The following is an 18,701-nucleotide window of genomic DNA, read 5'->3' as shown; positions in this document are numbered from 1 at the left end:
TACGAAGAGGTTATTAAGACATCTTTCCCCATTTTTGGAATAGGAAGTCAACAGAATCAGTAGGAATAAAGGAAATTCTATGTTCTGCGTGAGAATTATCCCTCTGCAGGTGGCGGCCTCCATGGGTTGAGTGGAATGAGGCCCAACTCCCGGGAAAAGACCTACATAAATGTGTCGTCCTGACCTGTACCAAATTGAGACCGCCAGCCGGCAGTTAACACAGTTAAGTACTCAGCACAGAACTTCTCTGGCACAAACCGCAGAGGAGTATACACTTTGTATTCACACTGGAGTGAGCCCACTGTGAGGTTACTGGCAAAGTCAGTAGCTATGTAAGGCGAGGCACCACACATGAGTTGCACGGCCTTGAACGAGCCACTGGGCCTCTCCACCCTTCGCTTTCCTCCGCTACAGATGTGATGCTGTTAACACTCACCTTACGGATCGCATTAATTACGAGAGAAAATTGCAAAGTGATTAGCACAGGGCCTGGCACATAGAAGACACTCAACACGTGGTAATAATAATTGCTATTAAAATTACTGCTATGAAATTCATTAACTTACCTTCTTTGTTAGATTTGCTGTGAATTTCTTCACTTGTTCCTGAGCCTGAATTTTCGACCTAAACACACAAGAGAAAAGGTCGTTTATAGATAATCTGACAAGTTGAAAAAAAGAAAGAAAAGAAAAGAAAGAAAAGAAAGAAAGAAAGAAAGGAAGAAAGAAAGAAAGAGAAAGAAAGAGAGTAAGAAAGAAAGGAAGAAAGGAAGGAAGAAAGAAAGGTGATTCATATAGTCCGGCTGTCCAGGGGATGCTGGAAGGAGCTGGAGCACATGCTCTTCTTAGTTTCGCCCAGAAGCTCAAGGAAAGCATCCGCCTTCTGAAGTTCTGGATGAACAACTTATCCGACTGTGCTTATTCTCCTTGTCTTTAAAACGGTTATGGGAAGAGAGTAAGAAATGAGAGGAAATATTTCTGAATTCTAAGAATTCTCTTCCCATCCAATCATCCCTCGTGATTTTCTTTTTTCACTTAAAAGTGCTAAGGGATTCTGTCATTCTGTCATAAGATTTCCCTTTGGCAAATCTTGTCAATTGTACTTTTTCTTCTTTCTCACTGAGGGGAAGTCTCAGAATATCCTACAACGTCCTAAGTCCAAGCTACAGGATGTCACACGTATTTAGAAAGGATGGTGACGCCTGGACCGGGAAAGGCAGCTGCTGGGGGCTCAGCGACCCAGAGACGTGGTGGTGGGCGGAGCTCACACCAGGAGCTCGCAGTCGCCTCGCTGGCTCTGGAGGCGAAGCCCGACCCAAACCAAGAGGCTCTTCTCATCCTTCTTGCTTAGCAGACGGTGTCCGGGTGTCTAGCTACAAAACAGGACGTTTCAACAGGGTGACGTCAAGCCCTCCGATGTCCCAGTTGTGTGGGAGAAGTCATCTAGGGCACCAGAAAGAATGTGGCTGCCTGAAGTCTGCAAGCATTTTATAAAACGTTCACTTCTGGTTATATTAGGTCCCTTGTGAATGCATTCAGAAATAAAATTCCTTCAAGCAGAAAAGAGATTGTGAGAGCCACACGTGGAAAAACGTAGATATGACAATTATAATTTAGCATCTTCAGAAAAGCTTTCCAATAACATAAGGTGAACTTTAGTTCTCAAAATAAAATCTGTTTTGTCTATAGCGCCAATCTGCAATGCCATTACAGTAATAACGAGCAGAAAGTTCGGAGTTCGCGCAGGACTTCGCCAGGTGAGTTTCGCAGTCTGAGTGATCTGGGCCTCCTATTTCCTTTGTTCTGCCTCATGGCTTTGGCCTACATTCAGTGCTGCTGAATTCAGTGACTTTTTTTTGGTGAAAACAATTATATTTCATGACATCAGTGGATATAGTTGAATGTCGAAAAGAGAAGTAAAAACTCTCATCTGTATGTTGAACTGCAGTGGAGAGCCTCCTACCAACGGCCTCCTGTCTCCCAGAGAAATGCACAGACAACCCCTTCCCGAGACGACCCCACTCCCAGCCTCTCTCAGAACCTCAAACCAAACCAACCCAACGACAACAAAACCGACCATCGCAGAGACAGACTTACGCTCAGTGATTCATGCACCAGCGAAGGCTCCCTCTGCAGCTCAGCTGTTCAAAAACAGAAATAAGAAATAAGGAAAGTGAGTATTATTTCTGAACCACAGAGAAGGACATTCAGAGATTTTTTTAGGGCAGTTAGGTAGGACTGTGTTGCTCAGTGGCCTAGCCGCCTCTGTGAATGATAAAATTCTGACCAATCACTGCTACAAAGCACGTACTGTCACACTACCAGAAAAAACACAGCAATTGGTGTTGCCTGACTTTTCGCAACAGTGGCAGCGATCCGTTAGATCACAGGGATCTGCTGTGGTGACAATCTGAAGCTCAGAAGGAAGGTGGGGACCTGTGTAATGCTGGTTCATTTAAAAAACATGCCATCAAATGAAAAGTCAGCTCCTAGCCCCTCAAACAGCAAAGGTCTATTTATATTCTTCGGAAACTTGAAGTACATGCTACTGTTTCTACTCAACAATGACAGAACACACATTTTTCTTTTTAAACAACTTCCTTTTACGTAAGTCGATCTCTCATCGAACTGCACCTGAACACAGTAATGGGAACTGGAACTGTGGGAACAAAGGACTTCGGAACTCCCCAAATGTTACCTTTCTGACAATTAACAAACGGATGCTAATTATTTCTACTATAACACACACACACACATTTAACTAACGCATCTGTCCAAGTTTTGGAGAGATTAGTTGTTGTCAGAGTTTTCACATGTCACATGAAGGGCTTACCGGGTCTTGGGGGCTCTTCCAGGACTGCCTGACAGGTACGTCAGCTTATAAGGCTCTCGCTGTCACAGACTCTGAAGGCTGCCCTTTCCGACGGTGTTGCCTGGGAGGGTCCGCACCGTGACCGCCCAGACCGTCCTGGGTGAGGACTGAGACGCAGGACTCACATAGCGCCCCCTCTCTGCCTCTCCGCCCAGTGCACACCTACACGGCCTTCAACATTCCGCTCCAAGACAGTGGAAGTGACGAGTGCTTGTCAAAATTCAAATCTCAGGTATTCTTTGAACCCCGTCCCCCACCATTTAACTTTTATGGGAATACTTGGAGAAATGCATAGTTACGTGCATATGGAAGTTCGCTGTGGCTTTATTTACAATAGTGAAAACTACAAAAACGGGAGATTCCTAAAAGATCTAACAAACAGGAAAATGGATCATAGATTACTATTTTAGCTATTCGGCTAACAGATGACATTGATCTGTATACAGTGATAAGGAAGGATGCCCATAACATGTGGCTGAGCAAAAAAAAAAAAACAAAAAAACAACGAAATTATAAAACAGTGCTAATACTATGACTTCACTGTTGTTTAACTACAGACGTGTATCTAGGGGGTATTCATGAGGAGCGGGACCTTATTACACACTTTTCTGTATCTTACTTTCCACAATCAGAGGAGGGAGAGATACCGGACCAGCTCACACCCAGGCCTTCCCCCAGGCCCTGTGCAGCACAGCGACCCCGAAGCCACGAGCATGTCTGTACTGCGGATGGCACCTCTCTCACCGGCACTGTCCATGTCCACGAGCCCCTGGGGGCAAGGCCGCGCCTGCCATCGCGATTCCCCACTGCTTCCCCGGGCTGGGTCATGTCTATCAATCACCCCGATGAACAGGGCCGAGGTGACCGCAGGGGAGAGTGGCTGCTCCTCCAGCACGGTGCAGGAACAGAGCACCGGACTTAAGTCAACCGGCAATTAATATTCACCTGGTCACGGTGATTCGGTTTGTGCGGACACGGCTACTTAAAGCGAAGTATATACAGTAAGTCTTAGGATTCCAGCCAAGAATGACAGGACAGAGATATTTTTCCAGAGGCTGAACTAAGACAATGAGCTAATCAATTTCCTTTAGGCAAATATCTGTAAAGTTTTGTTACTTGGAACCAAAATCACCCTGATTATTCCATCTGACTTGCATAGACATTTCAACACTGTATTTAAAAAAAAAAACGGAGAACTTGCTTAAATTTGGTCACATTCTCTAAGGTTATTATTATTTTTTCTTCTAGTTAGTGTTGTGAATCAGAAGACAAGGTAAAATAATGACTTAGAGTACAAACCAAAAGTAATTCTCTATCGTCACAATTCTTCTCACTTCTACTTCTCCAACCCAGAGACCCAGTGGTTCTCAAAGTGTGGCCCAGGGACCCCGGGGAGCTCCTGAGACCTTCCATTGAGGGGTCCGCAAGGTCCAAAGCCATTACCATAACAACACTAAGATGTTATTCACCTTTTAGACTCGTGAGTACACAATGGAGTCTTCCAGAGGCCACATGACGTACCCGCAGTTGTCTGAAAAGACTATTTAAATGCAACCATGTATGTCTGATGCTGGATTTTTTTCATATACTTCAACCAAAACAACAAATAGCCACAGACCGAATATGGAAACAGATATGAGAAACCAGCTATTTTCTTTCTATTAACTTAGACTTAAAGAGATTTGCAAAAATGTAAAACAATGTCACCTCTCTTATTAAATTTTGCTGTTTTGGAAAATTTAGCTATTTACATTAACCTACAGCGAGCTAATTATACTGAATTAAGGCATACTTTCTAGCTTTCTCAGTTCTAATTTCTTATTTGGTAAGTGTCAACGGGTATAGTCCATACGACAACGCTCTTTGGGGTCCTCGATGATTTTTAAGAGTGTAAAGTGGTCCTAAGGTCAGAGTTTGAGAGTTGCTGCCCTAGTCCTTTCTGACACTGAGGCTCCCCCCGAGAGTCTGCAGTGGACACCGAAGGCTGCAGCACAGAGAGACAGAGAAGGGGCCATTCAGGCTGGCAGCAGCTTCGGCAGTCACTGGGGCGCTGGCCAGAGGTCAAGGGCCAAGAGTGGGGTGGGGGTGGGCTGAAGGAGCAGGCGCCTGGGCCTCAGACCTGCCTTTTGGAAAAGAGCTGAGATGACAGCACCTGGGAGGACGGGAAGGCGCAGAGGCACGTTTTTGGGATAGAGCGGGAGTTTGCTCAAAGAACTTTCTTTTTGCCACAATGACGTGGAGATGCGAGATTGGAACAACCGCCTTAGGTAAAATTAATTGACACTTCACAAGAAGAGGTATATGTTAAAAATTCACATGGCCTGCCCGCGTATTATGACGAATCGGACGTTGATTTTCAGTTGCAATGATGGGTAAAAGCACACGCGAGGAAAACAACGTGAACAACGGGTAACAGGAGCTCACCTGTTCCGGTCGGCTTTTTCCCAGAGGGACTTTCCGATGGTTCTAGAATTTCATGATTTTTCTCTTCCTCTGATGGTACAAACGTCTAAAAAGTCCAAAGCACCACAAAAAATAAGTTGACTGAGGATTTTATAACAAGAAGGTGGGACTAGTCTCAAGCGAATTAAACAAAAATACCCAGCATCTTATAACGCTATGAAAGTCTACTTTCATTTCTGTGAATAATTTAAGAAAGAATACATGCCGGCCTTTAAAAATGAAAAATAAAAAGTCAACCTAGCCTCACACTTCGCCCATCGACGGCGCTCCTGCTGCTTCACACTGAACTCTGAGCGCGCAGCAGAGGCCCCTCCTGAGCAGGGCCCGCCCGCCAGGCTGCGGCGGAGCTCGGCGGTACCCGGGGCTCGGGTGGCCCTTCCCTCTGCGTCTAGAACACGCCTCTGCCTGGAAGGCCCCTTCCTTCCTTTCTCCTCCGGTGCACCTCTCCTCTGCTTGCAGAACTTCACTCAGACGTCCTCCTCGCAAGCCCTCCCGTCCGCCTACCCATTCCTCCTGCTGGGTGAGCTGAGACCCCGCACTGCTCACAGCCCCGGCTGACCGCTGTCTTGCCCCGCATACTTACAGGCTGCTACAAGATCGGGCTAGAAAGAAGATATGGAGACTAAACCATGCAAACCTGATTTCAGTCTAAGTGTGGTGGGAAGCCACTGGAAATTGTAAGCAGAGTAATGATGTGACCTAATTTATGTCTGTCAAGATTACTTTCAGGCCTTGTGAATCGCAGGCGGGAGGAGGGGCTGCAGAGGAAGGAAGCCCAGGGGACACTGCTGAAGCAGTGGCTTACACTAGGTGGCAACGGTAGAAACGGAAACAGATGGACTCAAGTGATATTCTGAAAATGGAACCTATAGAATTGGCAGTGGATTTTACATGTGGGGTGACAGGGAGAAACAGGGTGATTCTTGGGTTTCTGGTCTGAGTAAACGAGACTGATGATGGCACTATTTACTGAGATTACTGAGGTTCTTTGCCACCTCCTCCCCCGGGATGTAACAATAATAATACTCAAGTGTCTTAAATACAGTGAAAACAAAAGCTATATTCTGCTTAACTGTGTATATATAGAAGGGTCCTTACACCACACACACCTCAACATAACTGAATCATCATACCTCAGTTTCCAAGTTGGCTTTCGGTTCCAATCCTCCCAAAATATCCGATGGAGACTCTTCATTGCCTAATGAAATTCAGACCATTAAACCAGTTTCAGAATCTGCTTATAAAATACATCCTCAAGCAAAAGGTAACGAATGTTCTTATCTAGCACGCCATGTTCCCTTTGCTGTTTCCTTTTGCAGTCAGTAGAAAACAATAAAAAGGATTATGTATAAAAAAAAGCTCAGAGGAAAGGCAGGGGCCATTTACTTTTTTGGGGGATTGGAGTGAGGGGCGGTATGTGAAATTGTTTCCTGCTGGTAAGATGGCTGCCCAGAAAGAACGATGCAATATTATCTGTGGAGAAATCTTTTCCAGTGTTTTTCTACAGTGATCTGTATCAAGTTTGTCCCTAAAAGAAAATGTTCTGGGCAACCGAGGAATACTCTTGAAAAAGAAAGGAATTTATAAATAGCCTCACTTTGCTTGATGTTGACACAGCAAAATTAACATAGTGTTAAAACACACACCCACACCCACACACACACAAAGGGGCGGTGTAGATTTTCTCTGGTGGAGACAAGTCCATCCGGTCTTGGACCTGTCTTTCTCTCCCCTGTCCATCTACAATTTGTGGCTTTCCAGTTTTTCTCACCTGCCCACACATAAGCCTCCAAAGAAAACTCTTCCTTTCTCCAAGAGGTTGCAGGCTTTTCCTTGCTAAAATTTTTCTATTTTTGTTCCTTCAGGGAAAAAAAGGGGGGAGGAAGGAGTAATGGACTACAGCAATGATTAAGTCACAAAAACTTGCAGAGAAGTCAATTTACCCAGGCTAAATGCAAAGGAAAAATTTTAAATTGCTTATTTTAACCCTTGGGACATTTTTTAACGTCCCCTGTTTAAGTCTCTGTAACAAATGAGACTAAATCTAACGGCCTCAGTTTTCCAAGGCTGCGTCAGATGATATTTAAGGTCCATTCCAGTTTAAAAGTCCAGAGGGTTACAATTCGTACAGCCCGAGTGGGGAAAAAATCAATGTCCCTGACCCCCTCAAGTCCAGCCCACGTCCCTTTGCGTTCTCACTGCCTCCTGTGCGTAACCCCATTCTAAGGACCTGCCACACTACTGTTTCTGTCTACTTACACTGTATGGCTCGTGAATCACGGCCGTCTTCCCATCCTATTTGTCTTTGCATCGCGAGCCTAGCACAGTGGCGGCTGGTAGAAAGGGTCTGAGGCCGGATGGTGTCATCGATGACTGAGCTCAAAGCCCACCCCTTGAAAGTTACTGACCATTTCTAACAAAACCAGCACTCTGGACTCTGTCAGGACACGTTCCATTTCTCTTTCACCCATTTCTCTTTCTTAACCAGAAACTTATTTTACCCGAACGATAAACTCAGTTAAGAAAAAAAAAAGTGCTACCTTGATTAAAGCAGCCAGCTGGACTGAACTGACACACACTGCAAATCTCTAAGTCAGCTGAGAGTTGAAATGATGTCTGTTTTTGTACTATGACCCCCCATTTCATACAACAGAAAACTGAGGTGCAGGGGTAATCGTTTTCTAAAAGGCACCCAAGTACCGTGCAAGTTACTTAAATTCTGTGAACCTATTTGCTCATTTGTAAAAAAGGGGGGTGATAGAAAAATACTCGTTTCACGGGGTTGTTTAAGGTAGGCTTCACTTTGATGAGAACCTGAGATCGAAGAGTTCTAGTAACTTGCAGCAGCCCTGCAGATGACACCTGGCTAGTTGGCTGCCATCCCCCAGCCTCCTGCCTCTGCCTTCCTCGCCCATGAGAAACGGATCTAAGGCTTTTTGCTTTTAAACACAAGTTTCTTTTAGAGAAGCCTGATCTTCAAGTTTGATGAGTTATTTTGTGACATTCTGGAACCCAAACCATCTTTCGGAAGGTTATTTTAAATGTACTCTACATACAATCACCTTTGTAGAAGACTAAAATTTGCCATTAGAGAGACTCTCACCTATGTCACCCGAATTTTCTTCAGAAGAAACAGTGACCTCGAGGTCCCCGTCCTTGGGGAATGATTTCGTCACGCCACCTCCTGTTTTCTCAGTGGACGCCTGGGCAGTGCACCTGCCGCCATGATCGGCCGGTACGGTCAAGCCCTGCTCACACCCGGGAGCTGGCGGAGCCGCAGTGCAGGCAGCCGGAGGGGCTGAGTGGGGAGGCGCAATGTCTGACTCTTGACCATTAACACGCTCAGAGGTGGTGGCCTTCAAGCTGCCCTCGGGCTCCCACTGGCCAGCAGGAAGGGAGGGCTGCGCCGCTGCAGCGTCTCTGCCACGTGGCGTGTCATTGGCTACTTTAGCACCGGTGTTCACTGCTGTCAGAGATCGAACATGGACGGAGTCCTCAGCTGTGTGCCCGGATGTCTGCTCTGGTCCCCTCAGACTGACAGGCGAGTCAGCCGTCCTCTCCACGCCCCTCCCTGCTGGACAAGTCGCCGTGGCGCTGTCCCTCGCCACGCCTGCCTCGTGGCTTTTCTCCTTCCTCTGGACAGAGCTCAACGACACACTCCTCTCCTCGGGCGGGCCACCCCCTGCAGAGGGTCCCCCGATACTCCCTTCTCCTGCGAACTGCCCAGGACGCTGGGAGTTGTTCTCGGCCATCAGGCTGGGCAGAGGGACGTCGCACTTGCTCGGCTGCGCAGCTGCCAGGCCGTCTCTTCCTTCTGGGTTGCCAGCACGCTGACTCTCCTCGTGCCCGTCCAGGCCGGTGCCGGTGGGCGGGCACTCGGCCGTGCTGGTGGAGATGATGGCGGCGTCGTTCGAGTCCTCCGTTCTCGCGGCAGCGGGCTGATCGTCGTCCCGGGGGGCGGCGCCCCTCATGACCGCCTCACGGCCTTCGGAGGTGCTCGTGGAAATCATGGTGGTGTCACTCAGCTCCTCGGCTGGCGTGACCGAGGGATGGACTTCCTGCCGAGGGACGGCACTGGACACTGGGCCCTCGCAGTCTTCTCCCGAGCTCGTTGAGATGATGGCGCTCCCGTCTTTCTCTTCCGTGACTGTCACGGGTCGCTCATCTGCACTTTCCACAGCTGCCCCGGAGATGGAGGCCTCGCACTCCTCTGCGATGCTGGTGGAAATGAGGGCGCACTCATCTCTGTCATCCTTGCTGGTGGAGGCGTGGGGACGGTCTGCGTCCGCACTGGGCGTGGGCCCCTCGAAGTCGTCGGTGCTCAGCGAGCTCGGGCCTTTCGCTCGCCCTTCCACGGCTGCTGCGGGCTGCTGACTTCCAGCACACGTGACGGTGGCCGCACTGGAGACGGGGACGTCAAACTCCCCGATGCTCGTGGAAATCATGGCGCACTCGTCCTTGTCCTCGCTCCCCGCGGCAGGGGGCTGGCTCCCACCCCCTGCGCCGGCACTGGGCATGGGGGCCTCGAAGGCCTCCGCGTCTGCTCTGGCGCTGCCCGCGGTCTCCTCCGTCAGCAGGGCGCCCGTGCGAGCCCCCTCCGTGTCCCCAACCGTGCTCAGCTGCCTGGCGTAGTCACTCGTCGTGCTGGTGGAAATCAGCAGGCCTGTGCCTTGACTTCCGCCCGCAGCCGAGCAGGTCTGGTCGGTGACACTGCCACTGGCTGTAGTGGCCGCGAGGCCGTCGCACTCTTCATTTTCCACGGAGGTGATGATGCCTTCATCCTCTTTTTCGCTCGGCGATGTGTGGTGAACTTCGCACTCTGGGGCTGCGGCGGTGACAAGTCCCTCGTGACTGCCCCCCACCAGACCCATAGACGTGGTGCTGTCTTCCACTTTGTCTTTCCTGGCGAGCTGACTGTCACTGTGACCCGCAGCTGCGCCTGCTCCGGGGCGCTCGCAAGCTGCGGGCGCCGACGCCACGTCCCCCTCCCCCGGAGCCGCGCTGGTCACGCTGCTCTCGGCCACCCCTTTCGCGCTGGAGCAGATCTCTGCCTCTGCGTCTCTCTCTCCCTTCTCGGCGCCGCTCCGGCTGTCGACGCCGCTTTCGTGGGCACGGGCGGCGGCCGCCCCGGCCTCCGCGGCCGCGTGGCCTGCTGCAGTCCCGATCCGCCCGTCCCCTTCCTCTGCACTTTCGCAGATGGAGGCCCCTTCGCTCTCCTCCTCCGTCCCCGTGCACGTCGAGGCGTGCCCGACTTCATTTCCTCTCCCAGTGCTGGTCACGACACCCTCGCCTTCGTCGTCCTCCTCTTTGGCACCCGTGCTGGTGACAACGCCCTCATCGTCACAGGGACCGGCCGCGACCGATGGTGCGTTTGTGACTTCTTTGGCGACCGTGCTGTCCATCGCGCTCTCCCCGTTTTCCTCGGACTCAGAACCGCCGGCGCAGCCGTCGCCACTGTCTTCGGAGCCGGAGCAGCTGGCCGGGCGCTCGCCGTCCTCCTCCGTTATCCCTGTGCTGGTGACGGCGCTGTCGCCCTCGGCGCCGTCGTTCGCAGAGCCGGCTCCTTCCTGGGTGGCACTCGTGCCTGGCGGCGCGTCCTTGTCTCCCAGCACCACGGCCGCCGCCCCCGTGACCACGCGCTCTGCCTGCGGCCCCGCGCCAGTCACGGCGCACGTGGCCAAGCTGTCGCTTCTCCTCTCGGCTCCTGTACACGTCACGGTCCCCTCGGTTTCTTTCTTGGGGCCCGGCCTCGTCACGTCTCTCTGGAACCCGTCCAGCTCTTCACTGCTTAACGAGGCCTCTTGTATTTCTGTCCCTGCGCTCGTCACGGCTCCGTCGCTTTCGCCTTCACTAACGAAAGTGACGGTCCCTCCGACTCGTCCTGCGTCTCCGCTGGAAGAACCGTCGCATTTCTCTTCGGAGCCCGCACTGGTCACAGCATCGTCCTTCTCGTCTGTCACGACACTGCTGGCGCTGTCCTCCACGATGCCGGCCTGAGCGGTCGCCGGCTGTGCGGCCCGTCCCTCGGACTCGGCCACGGCACACTCTCCGCTCTCCCCCTCCTTGGTGCTCGTGAGGAAAGGCTCGCTTTCTGCGAGTCCCTCCGTGACCACGGCCCCGCCTTCCTCGGCCACGGCGAAGACCGTGCACTCGCTGGCCTCGGCCCCGACACGGGGACGGGTGTGTCTGGAGCGCGCGCCTGTCACGAGGCCCTCGTCTGCCTCGATGCTCGTGCAGGGCACGGCTGCCTCCCCGTCTCCTGCTTCGGAGGAGGTGGTGGCGGCGTTCTCGGCTTTCCCCGGGTTCGAGCGAGTGCCTGTGTCCTCCCCTCCAGTGCTAGTGGTGATACAAGTCTTTTCTGCTCTGCCAGACCCAGTGGTCACGGTCTCGGTTCGTCTGTCCCGTGGGGGAAGCACGGAGGAGGCCGCGGTACTTCCGGCACTGGTGTCCACCTCACTGTTCTCATCCCTCCTTTCGACAGCAAAGGACGGGTTTTCTGCTTCACCGGGGCCTCGGCTGAGCTTAGCTTCAACAGTTTCAGCGTCCTTTTTGGTACTCAGGCCTACGATGTGGTCAACGGCGATGCCATCCTTTCTGCCACTTTCCGCCGCAGTGCCAGTTGCCTGCTTTGAAGTGGGCTCCGTACTTACGCCACTCTCTTTCCTGGCCACGTCCTTCGAGCCGCCTTCTCTGTTAACACGTTCATTTTCCGTAACCGTGTCTGTTAACTCGGCACCAAGAGGCACGTTTACTTTTCCTAGTTTACTGTGCAGTATGGTGGCCTGGGAACCTTCTGGAATGTGTCTTTTGCTATCTAGGCTGGCTTTTGCTGGTGCGTCTGCAGTGGAAATGGCACCGCCTTCTTTGCTATCACTTGTCCTAGGGACTTCTGATTCCGTAACGGTCGGACTGTGGTTAGGGCTATCAGTGTGGTCTGCAGGGCAGGTGCTGGCAGCGCCGCCTTCGAGAACAGTTCTTCTGCCACCTACAGGGACGCCTCCTGAACCCTGAGACTGTGTCTGAGGCGCAGCAGTCACTGCACTTGGGGACGGTGAGGGGTCTAAGCCTGTGGAATGTTCAAGAACAGCGTCTCTCTGAGCAACACACTCCTCAGTGGCTCTTGTGTGTTTCGAGTTCCTTGGTGCCCTATCATTCTCTGACGGGGCGCGAGGCTCCATCCTCTGACCCGCTGCAGAGTCTGCACTCGCTTCACGGGTTCCTTGAGTGGGCTCTTTCTCCCCGGCGTCTGGTTTGGACGCAGCGCTCTGGACGTGCGCCTTCTTGGTCAGGGCGCTTTTATGGTCAGCGTGCTTTTCAGAATTACCAACAACTCCTGTTCCACGTCCCGATTTACAGGCGGGAGCTGCTGGTTTTGTGTCTATGAGGGAGGTTCTTGATTCGTCCCTTAGAGCTGTGGCTGCGGGGTTTTTTGTTGCGTTTTCAGAGTCGGTGTCTGGCTGGGGGCCATCACCGCCACTCTCCTGGGTTTTACATCCTTCAGGCACATTTTCAACCGCGGGCTCAGAATCAACTTCCATTGGCTCTGGTTCAGGGATGGACGTGGTATCGCCACTCTTTTTTGGTTTCTGAAGGGAGGAAGTACTCGCAGTGCCCAAAGCGTTTGCTGCTGGTTTTTCTTCTCCTTTGGTCGTTTCTTGGGACGAGCTTCCTCTTCGATTTTCACACAACCTTCTACTTAATTTCTTTTCCGTGGCTGAGCTAGTCCCTCTGGCCTTTTCATGATTACTGTCAACTTCTTTACCATCCTTGTCATCTGATTTATTTTCTTCCTTCTTTTTCACATCCTTGCTATGCTTTAAGCTTCTGCTTTTGTGTCCGTCTGATAACTTCCTCTCGAGTCGGGAGGAGCTCGAATCTTTATCGCCCTTGTGTTTCTCCTTTGCTAACGGCAGCTTGGCTCGGTGACTAGCGTCCTTCTGTGCACTGTGTGCTGAAGAAGCGGCACTCTCTAACACAGGTTCGAAGCCAGTTTCCTCAGAAGACTTGTCCTCGACTTTAGACTTCCGCGGCCTATCTGGGTCATTTTCTTCGGTGAGCTTTTCCTTCTCTGGCTTCGGAGTGGCTGTCTGCTTTGTGACACCTTCTTGCAATTCTGTTTCAACAACTCTTAACTGTTTGCCTTGACTTTTGGATTTAGACTTTGACACCGGTTTCTCTTCTATCAAGCTCTTTGTTCTTCGCTTCTCCTTGTGAACGTCTTCTGGTTTTGAGTTATTATCTAAATTAGTCGAGTCCGTGTCACATTTACTCTCCGAATAACTGTCGCTTCTTCTCTGTAATGCGATTCCATGTTGCCTGGAACTCAGAGAATCTTTCTGAATTTTAGAATCACTTGATCTTCTTGATTTGTGTTCAACCCTCGTTTTTTCCGTTGACAGGTGTCTCTCTTTTTTGTTGTTTTCTTTACGAACGTTCTCATCTGTTTTTATAATATATTCAGAAACTGGCTTTCCATCTTTGCCTAAAATTGATAATTTCCTTTCATTCCTGTGTTTACTTTTTCGTTCAGCTTTATCATCTGAAGAAAGCTTGGTCTGTTGACTCGGCTTCTGAATACTTTCATCGACTTTTAACCCTTTCTCAGCGGAGTAAAGCTCAGTCTCATCACCTGTTTTATGCACACTGTCCCCTTTATGTTTATGTTTCGCAGACAGTTTGTCTTCCAACAGAGTTTTCTCTTTTTCGGGCTTCTCCTTGGAGGATTTTGCCTCTTTCTTAGGTGGGTTTTTCACATGTGGTGTTTCAGAATCATCTTTCTTTAGATGCTTTTCATTTTTAACTGAGCTTTTCTGTTTCTGGGGTTCTTCTGAGCCCATGTCTGAGCGTTCCACTTGCCTTTTCCCATCTCGCGTGTCACTCTCTTCCTGTGCCCCTTCCACCACGACGGGGGTCGACGTCCGTCTTTTATGTTCTCTTTCTATTTTAGATTCATTTTTGTTTTCATCAGCTGAATGCAAAGACTCTGAGAGTCTCCGGGTGGGTTTGCTGGGTTCACTTTTTGCATGAACATGTTTCAGATCTTTGGAAGAAGACACCTTTTCCTTTTCACAATGCTGTGAGAAAATAAAGGTTAAAATATAAGTCAGTTTTTATATTCGAATTTAACATCTGGGTGCATTTAATGTGTTGAGTGCTGTCACATATTTTACACCTTAATCTTTTTAAGCAGCCTGTGGTAGGGATCATAAACTTCATTTTATGCACCAAGAATGTGGAGCTGGGCATGATTCAATAACTTGAAGAGTTCAGCTGATCTCATTCTAAGTCTAGTACTTTCCCTACTATATCGCAGTTATTATTACAGAGACTAGTTATTTCTCTGGAGATTTGTCCATGCATTTAGGCCTTCTGTAACTCTCAGTCGCTAAAGCCCGCAAATGCCCAGTCATTAATAAACAAATGCTCAGTAGTCGTTAATAAAAAAATAAATGCCCAGTAGTCATTAATAAACAGAAAATGAAAGAATGACAATCCAATGTTCTTTTCGGTCCAAGAACAAGACACCTAATGTTGAAGACATTTAAAAATTTTATACTGAAACAAAGGTTTCCTATACTTTTATTTAGAAACCAGATTTATGGAGACCTCATGAATTTAGGCTACTTGGTGGATAGTCTACTTAGAATGGTTCACGTGCACACAATAACTCACAATAACAGTAATCATGTCCTATAAAATGGATGTGTACGTTTATGCAGCCCAGGGAAGATACGGAGAGCTCACGGCATCGAAGCCTGCCCCTTCCACCCGCAGAATGGCACAGAGATTGGTGTTAACAGAGACTCGCTGACTACTGATCCTCAGAAAGACCTCTGTCTCTGGGTTGCTGACCACTGCACCTCCTTACAATTGACACAAAGATTAATGCGCTTGCACTGATATAGGGACAAGGACATAGCAAGATCTTAAAAAAGTACTTTAAAATTCAATTCCTCAAAGCAAGAACTAAAAGGAATTTCATCAACCTAATTTTACAGTAAGTTCTAACCAATTAATGCGAATAAAAATTTGAGATCATTTGTCAAAGGAATTCATCATCAAATAAAGTTAAATATTTAAAAATATGCCATCGAAATATCAGAACATACTTAAATATGGCTCAAATTTCTGAGTAAAGAAATCAAGATTGTTTACCAGCTATGAATAAACAGTCACTAAATTATTAGTTTTCTCCCTTAAAAGTGTTAAGATAGTTTGGCTATAGAATTATAAAACTGACATTATAAATAGGATTTAAAACCAATGAAAGCAAAGTTTATCCCAAGAAAAAAATCCAAAAAGGTGAAGAAATGTCTCTATTACACATATTTTTACTATTTAAAAGGATCGGACCTTGGAAACAATCTAATCTGCTCAACTATAAAGAAATGCTTACATTATGGTATCGCCATTCACTACATAACACTAGGCAATTGTTAAATAGAATAATTAGGACGCTCGCAGCTAACGCGACATGCGTAAGAGTGAATGTTAGTAATGTTCTGCAACATTATTCACTCTACAAATTTTCGTACCTCTGTGGACAAGGAATAAAAGGGAACGAAACAGATGATTTGTTACGGTGCAGGGATTTTTGTTGTCCCCTCTTCTCTTTTTCACTATTATTACTGGCAATTTTGTTATTGCCAATAGAAGAAGTGTGGGTGTGCGTGGAAGTGGAAGTATGGGAAGAGTTTAGGAAGGGAGTAGAAAAGCAGCTACTGTCCAGATAAATAATCACATGAATCAACTTGCCCAAATGAGGAATTCATACCATAATAGGATGGGGGTTTGAGAATGCTGAACGTGAGGATTTTTCACTTGGAAAAGAACAAATTGCATTCTAAGTTTTACCCCAAAGGACTGAATAGCCTGTATCTGACAAAAGAGCGTTTAAAATGGGCATGCATTAATTAAGACACACCTCACTTGTTTTAAGGGTTTCTTTGGAATCTTCTTCAGCTTGCTGTTTCTTTTTAGAATTCTCTTCAACATTCCTATGTGGGGGAAAAAGTCAACTATGAACTTTGAGTCAAATGAAGAAATTTTCAGGAAGGTTAAAAAGAAGCAGCTTAGCTTTCCTTTTCTATAAACACTTGATCCACAACTAGAGGCTTGCTATGCGTCAGTTGAAATCCTGTTCTAGTCATGACTGGAATATGATCCCCAGTGTGACACGGAGTACTCTATGACATGGTGCTAAAGTATTCCGGAAACAGCAATTCCTGAATTGTTGCTCTAAACTGAATATTTTATGAGTTATAATTATATTCTGAAAGTCTTACCATCTTTTGAGCAAACAGGGCAGTCTTATATTTCAGATCAATAGGAAGAAGATACCATAAGGAAATTGAGAGCTGATTCCTTTTGCTGAGCTCTGCAAATTAGTGATTTAGCTATCTTAAAGTCTGTGATAAATTTACATAATCGCATCTTGATGGGACAGGAAACGGCAGCCCACAGCTCACCCGCCTTCATAGCCACTCTGTCTCTTCAGCTTTCCCATTCTTCTAGAATTAACTAGGATAACGTAGTGCTAAGAAAGACTTCGGCTCAGACCTCTGGCTCATGGAGAGAAGCACAGTATACAATGAAGAGAATCGCCTGCAAAGACTGGAAAATGGAGGCGATCACTAAACATGGGGTACCGAATGTCTGGAACGGGGACACGTCCTGGGTACGTCTGGAGGGTCCGTACGCTCTCTGAAGCTCTAGGGACAGCTATGTGTTGATGCATGTGCATTTTTTTCCTGGGGAGAGAGTCCAAAACTTCCTTCGAAATTATCAGAAAGGTCTGGGACTCCCCCGGAAAAAGATGAACACTTTGAAATATTAGAGACACTAATACAATGAATTATGATACTGAAAACGAAACCTACGGTCTTTAATAAACATGCAACAACATCCACATGCAAGGCCTGGCTTTCACTGCCGTTTTCAGAGGCTCACTTCTGAAAGCACGCCGCGAGAATGTTACAACGGGAACGGAGCCAGGTAAAACATGTACCTTGAATCTTTTTTTCTTTTTTTGCTTAAGGCTACTTTTTTCTCTAAAACTTTCCGTTCTTTAAGGACTTCTTTAATTCTGGGGGCTTTAGGTTCCAAACTCTTTGCTGATGAGTCTTCTAAGTCCACACTATTTTTGCCTAGTAAAGAAGCAACCGATAAACTGTATTTCAGAACAGAGTTTTCTAAATGGTGTAATATTTACTTATTTTTCATTAAGTTTTTCTAATCACTGTAAAAATGCAAAATGGCTTTCATATCCTTAAGTTGTACTGGAATAAAAATAATACTTTAGATGGAGAAGTCATCGTTTTTTAATTTCAAATGCTTACATATGTATATGTATTTGTATATTACACAGGATCAGTGTGCAGGCGAAGTTCAAGTTTGTTCAATTAAATATTGCACACAAATGTTTGGCACTGTAATTAATATAAAGTATAGATTAATTCCACTACTATCGCCAGCAAGGCTTGATTACTCACTAGTTAACAATCCATTTTCCACTGATAATTCATTCCGTGGCCATTGGAAAATGAATTGCTACTATGTGAGCTGTGTAAGCTGGTACTTGATAGAATATTTAATATAGATTCAGAAATAATAAAAAGTGACCAAGCATATTCAATTAAAAAGGAAATCTTTCACACCTAAAAATACATAATTAAAATAAAAGCTTTACTGAAATATAATTTAGATCATTATACTTTATAATCCTATCTCATAAGTAATATAAATATCCAGAAAATAATGGAGTGTATGAGACAGTTTAAAATAATAAAGCTAACATCTCTAATACCTTGGCTCTTAGCTTTCGAAGACTTTGTCTTTTCCGCTTTCTGTTTTCGTTTTTCTTCAAGTTTCTCTCTATTAATTTGCCTTCTTAAAAGCCTCTCTTCTTTTTCTTTAGCCTAAAACCATAAAATATTCACAATTATTCTGGTTATCAGGCAAAAGCAAAAGACTCTTGAAAAAAATGTTTGCCTTTCAAATGTTCTCACAAATTAATGGGCTCTGCACAAGCGCACATACACTACCAGAATACGTGGAATTTGGAAGCTACCAGAAAAACACAAGAGAAAGAAAAAATTTTCCATTCCTCTTTTAGAATGTCATTAAAGAATGGGAAAAGTATCATTTTGAGAAATGGTGGTTTAATAAACTGGTTGCTTCAATGAGAAGGATAGCTAGGAAAATACCCATGACCATCAAGTGAACATAAGTAGGTCTTCATAATTTTTCAATTACTCTTAAAAGAGCACACTGAAATGCAGATTCAAGTGACAGGCCAGTCCCACAACAAACGTGACATGCTGGTTACACTCTCAGGCCCTAGGTTTTAGACGTAGGGCTTTCTGCTG

At 47.2% G+C, this 18,701-nt stretch overlaps 1 protein-coding gene across 5 annotated transcripts in view; it reads right to left on the bottom strand.

Moving 5' to 3' along the window:
• Nucleotides 1-18,701, bottom strand: part of BOD1L1 (biorientation of chromosomes in cell division 1 like 1) — a 50,333-nt gene that overhangs the window by 16,654 nt on the left and 14,978 nt on the right. For all 5 annotated transcript variants that reach the window (XR_005647661.1, XM_039838170.1, XM_039838172.1 and 2 more), the window contains exons 7-14: nt 18,140-18,251; nt 17,342-17,480; nt 16,259-16,331; nt 8,438-14,408; nt 6,468-6,532; nt 5,296-5,380; nt 2,097-2,140; nt 567-624 (exon numbers count right to left, since the gene is read on the bottom strand). Coding sequence is in view for 4 of the 5 variants with exons in the window: in XM_039838170.1 (XP_039694104.1) it covers nt 567-624; nt 2,097-2,140; nt 5,296-5,380; nt 6,468-6,532; nt 8,438-14,408; nt 16,259-16,331; nt 17,342-17,480; nt 18,140-18,251 (6,547 nt within the window). In the remaining variant the exon portion in view is untranslated. The remainder of the gene's footprint in view (nt 1-566; nt 625-2,096; nt 2,141-5,295; nt 5,381-6,467; nt 6,533-8,437; nt 14,409-16,258; nt 16,332-17,341; nt 17,481-18,139; nt 18,252-18,701) is intronic.

Source organism: Pteropus medius, unplaced genomic scaffold (genome assembly GCF_902729225.1).
Source record: "Pteropus medius unplaced genomic scaffold, Ma_sr-lr_union100, whole genome shotgun sequence".
Taxonomy (NCBI): domain Eukaryota; kingdom Metazoa; phylum Chordata; class Mammalia; order Chiroptera; family Pteropodidae; genus Pteropus; species Pteropus medius.
This window is presented reverse-complemented; position numbering and strand designations above follow the sequence as displayed.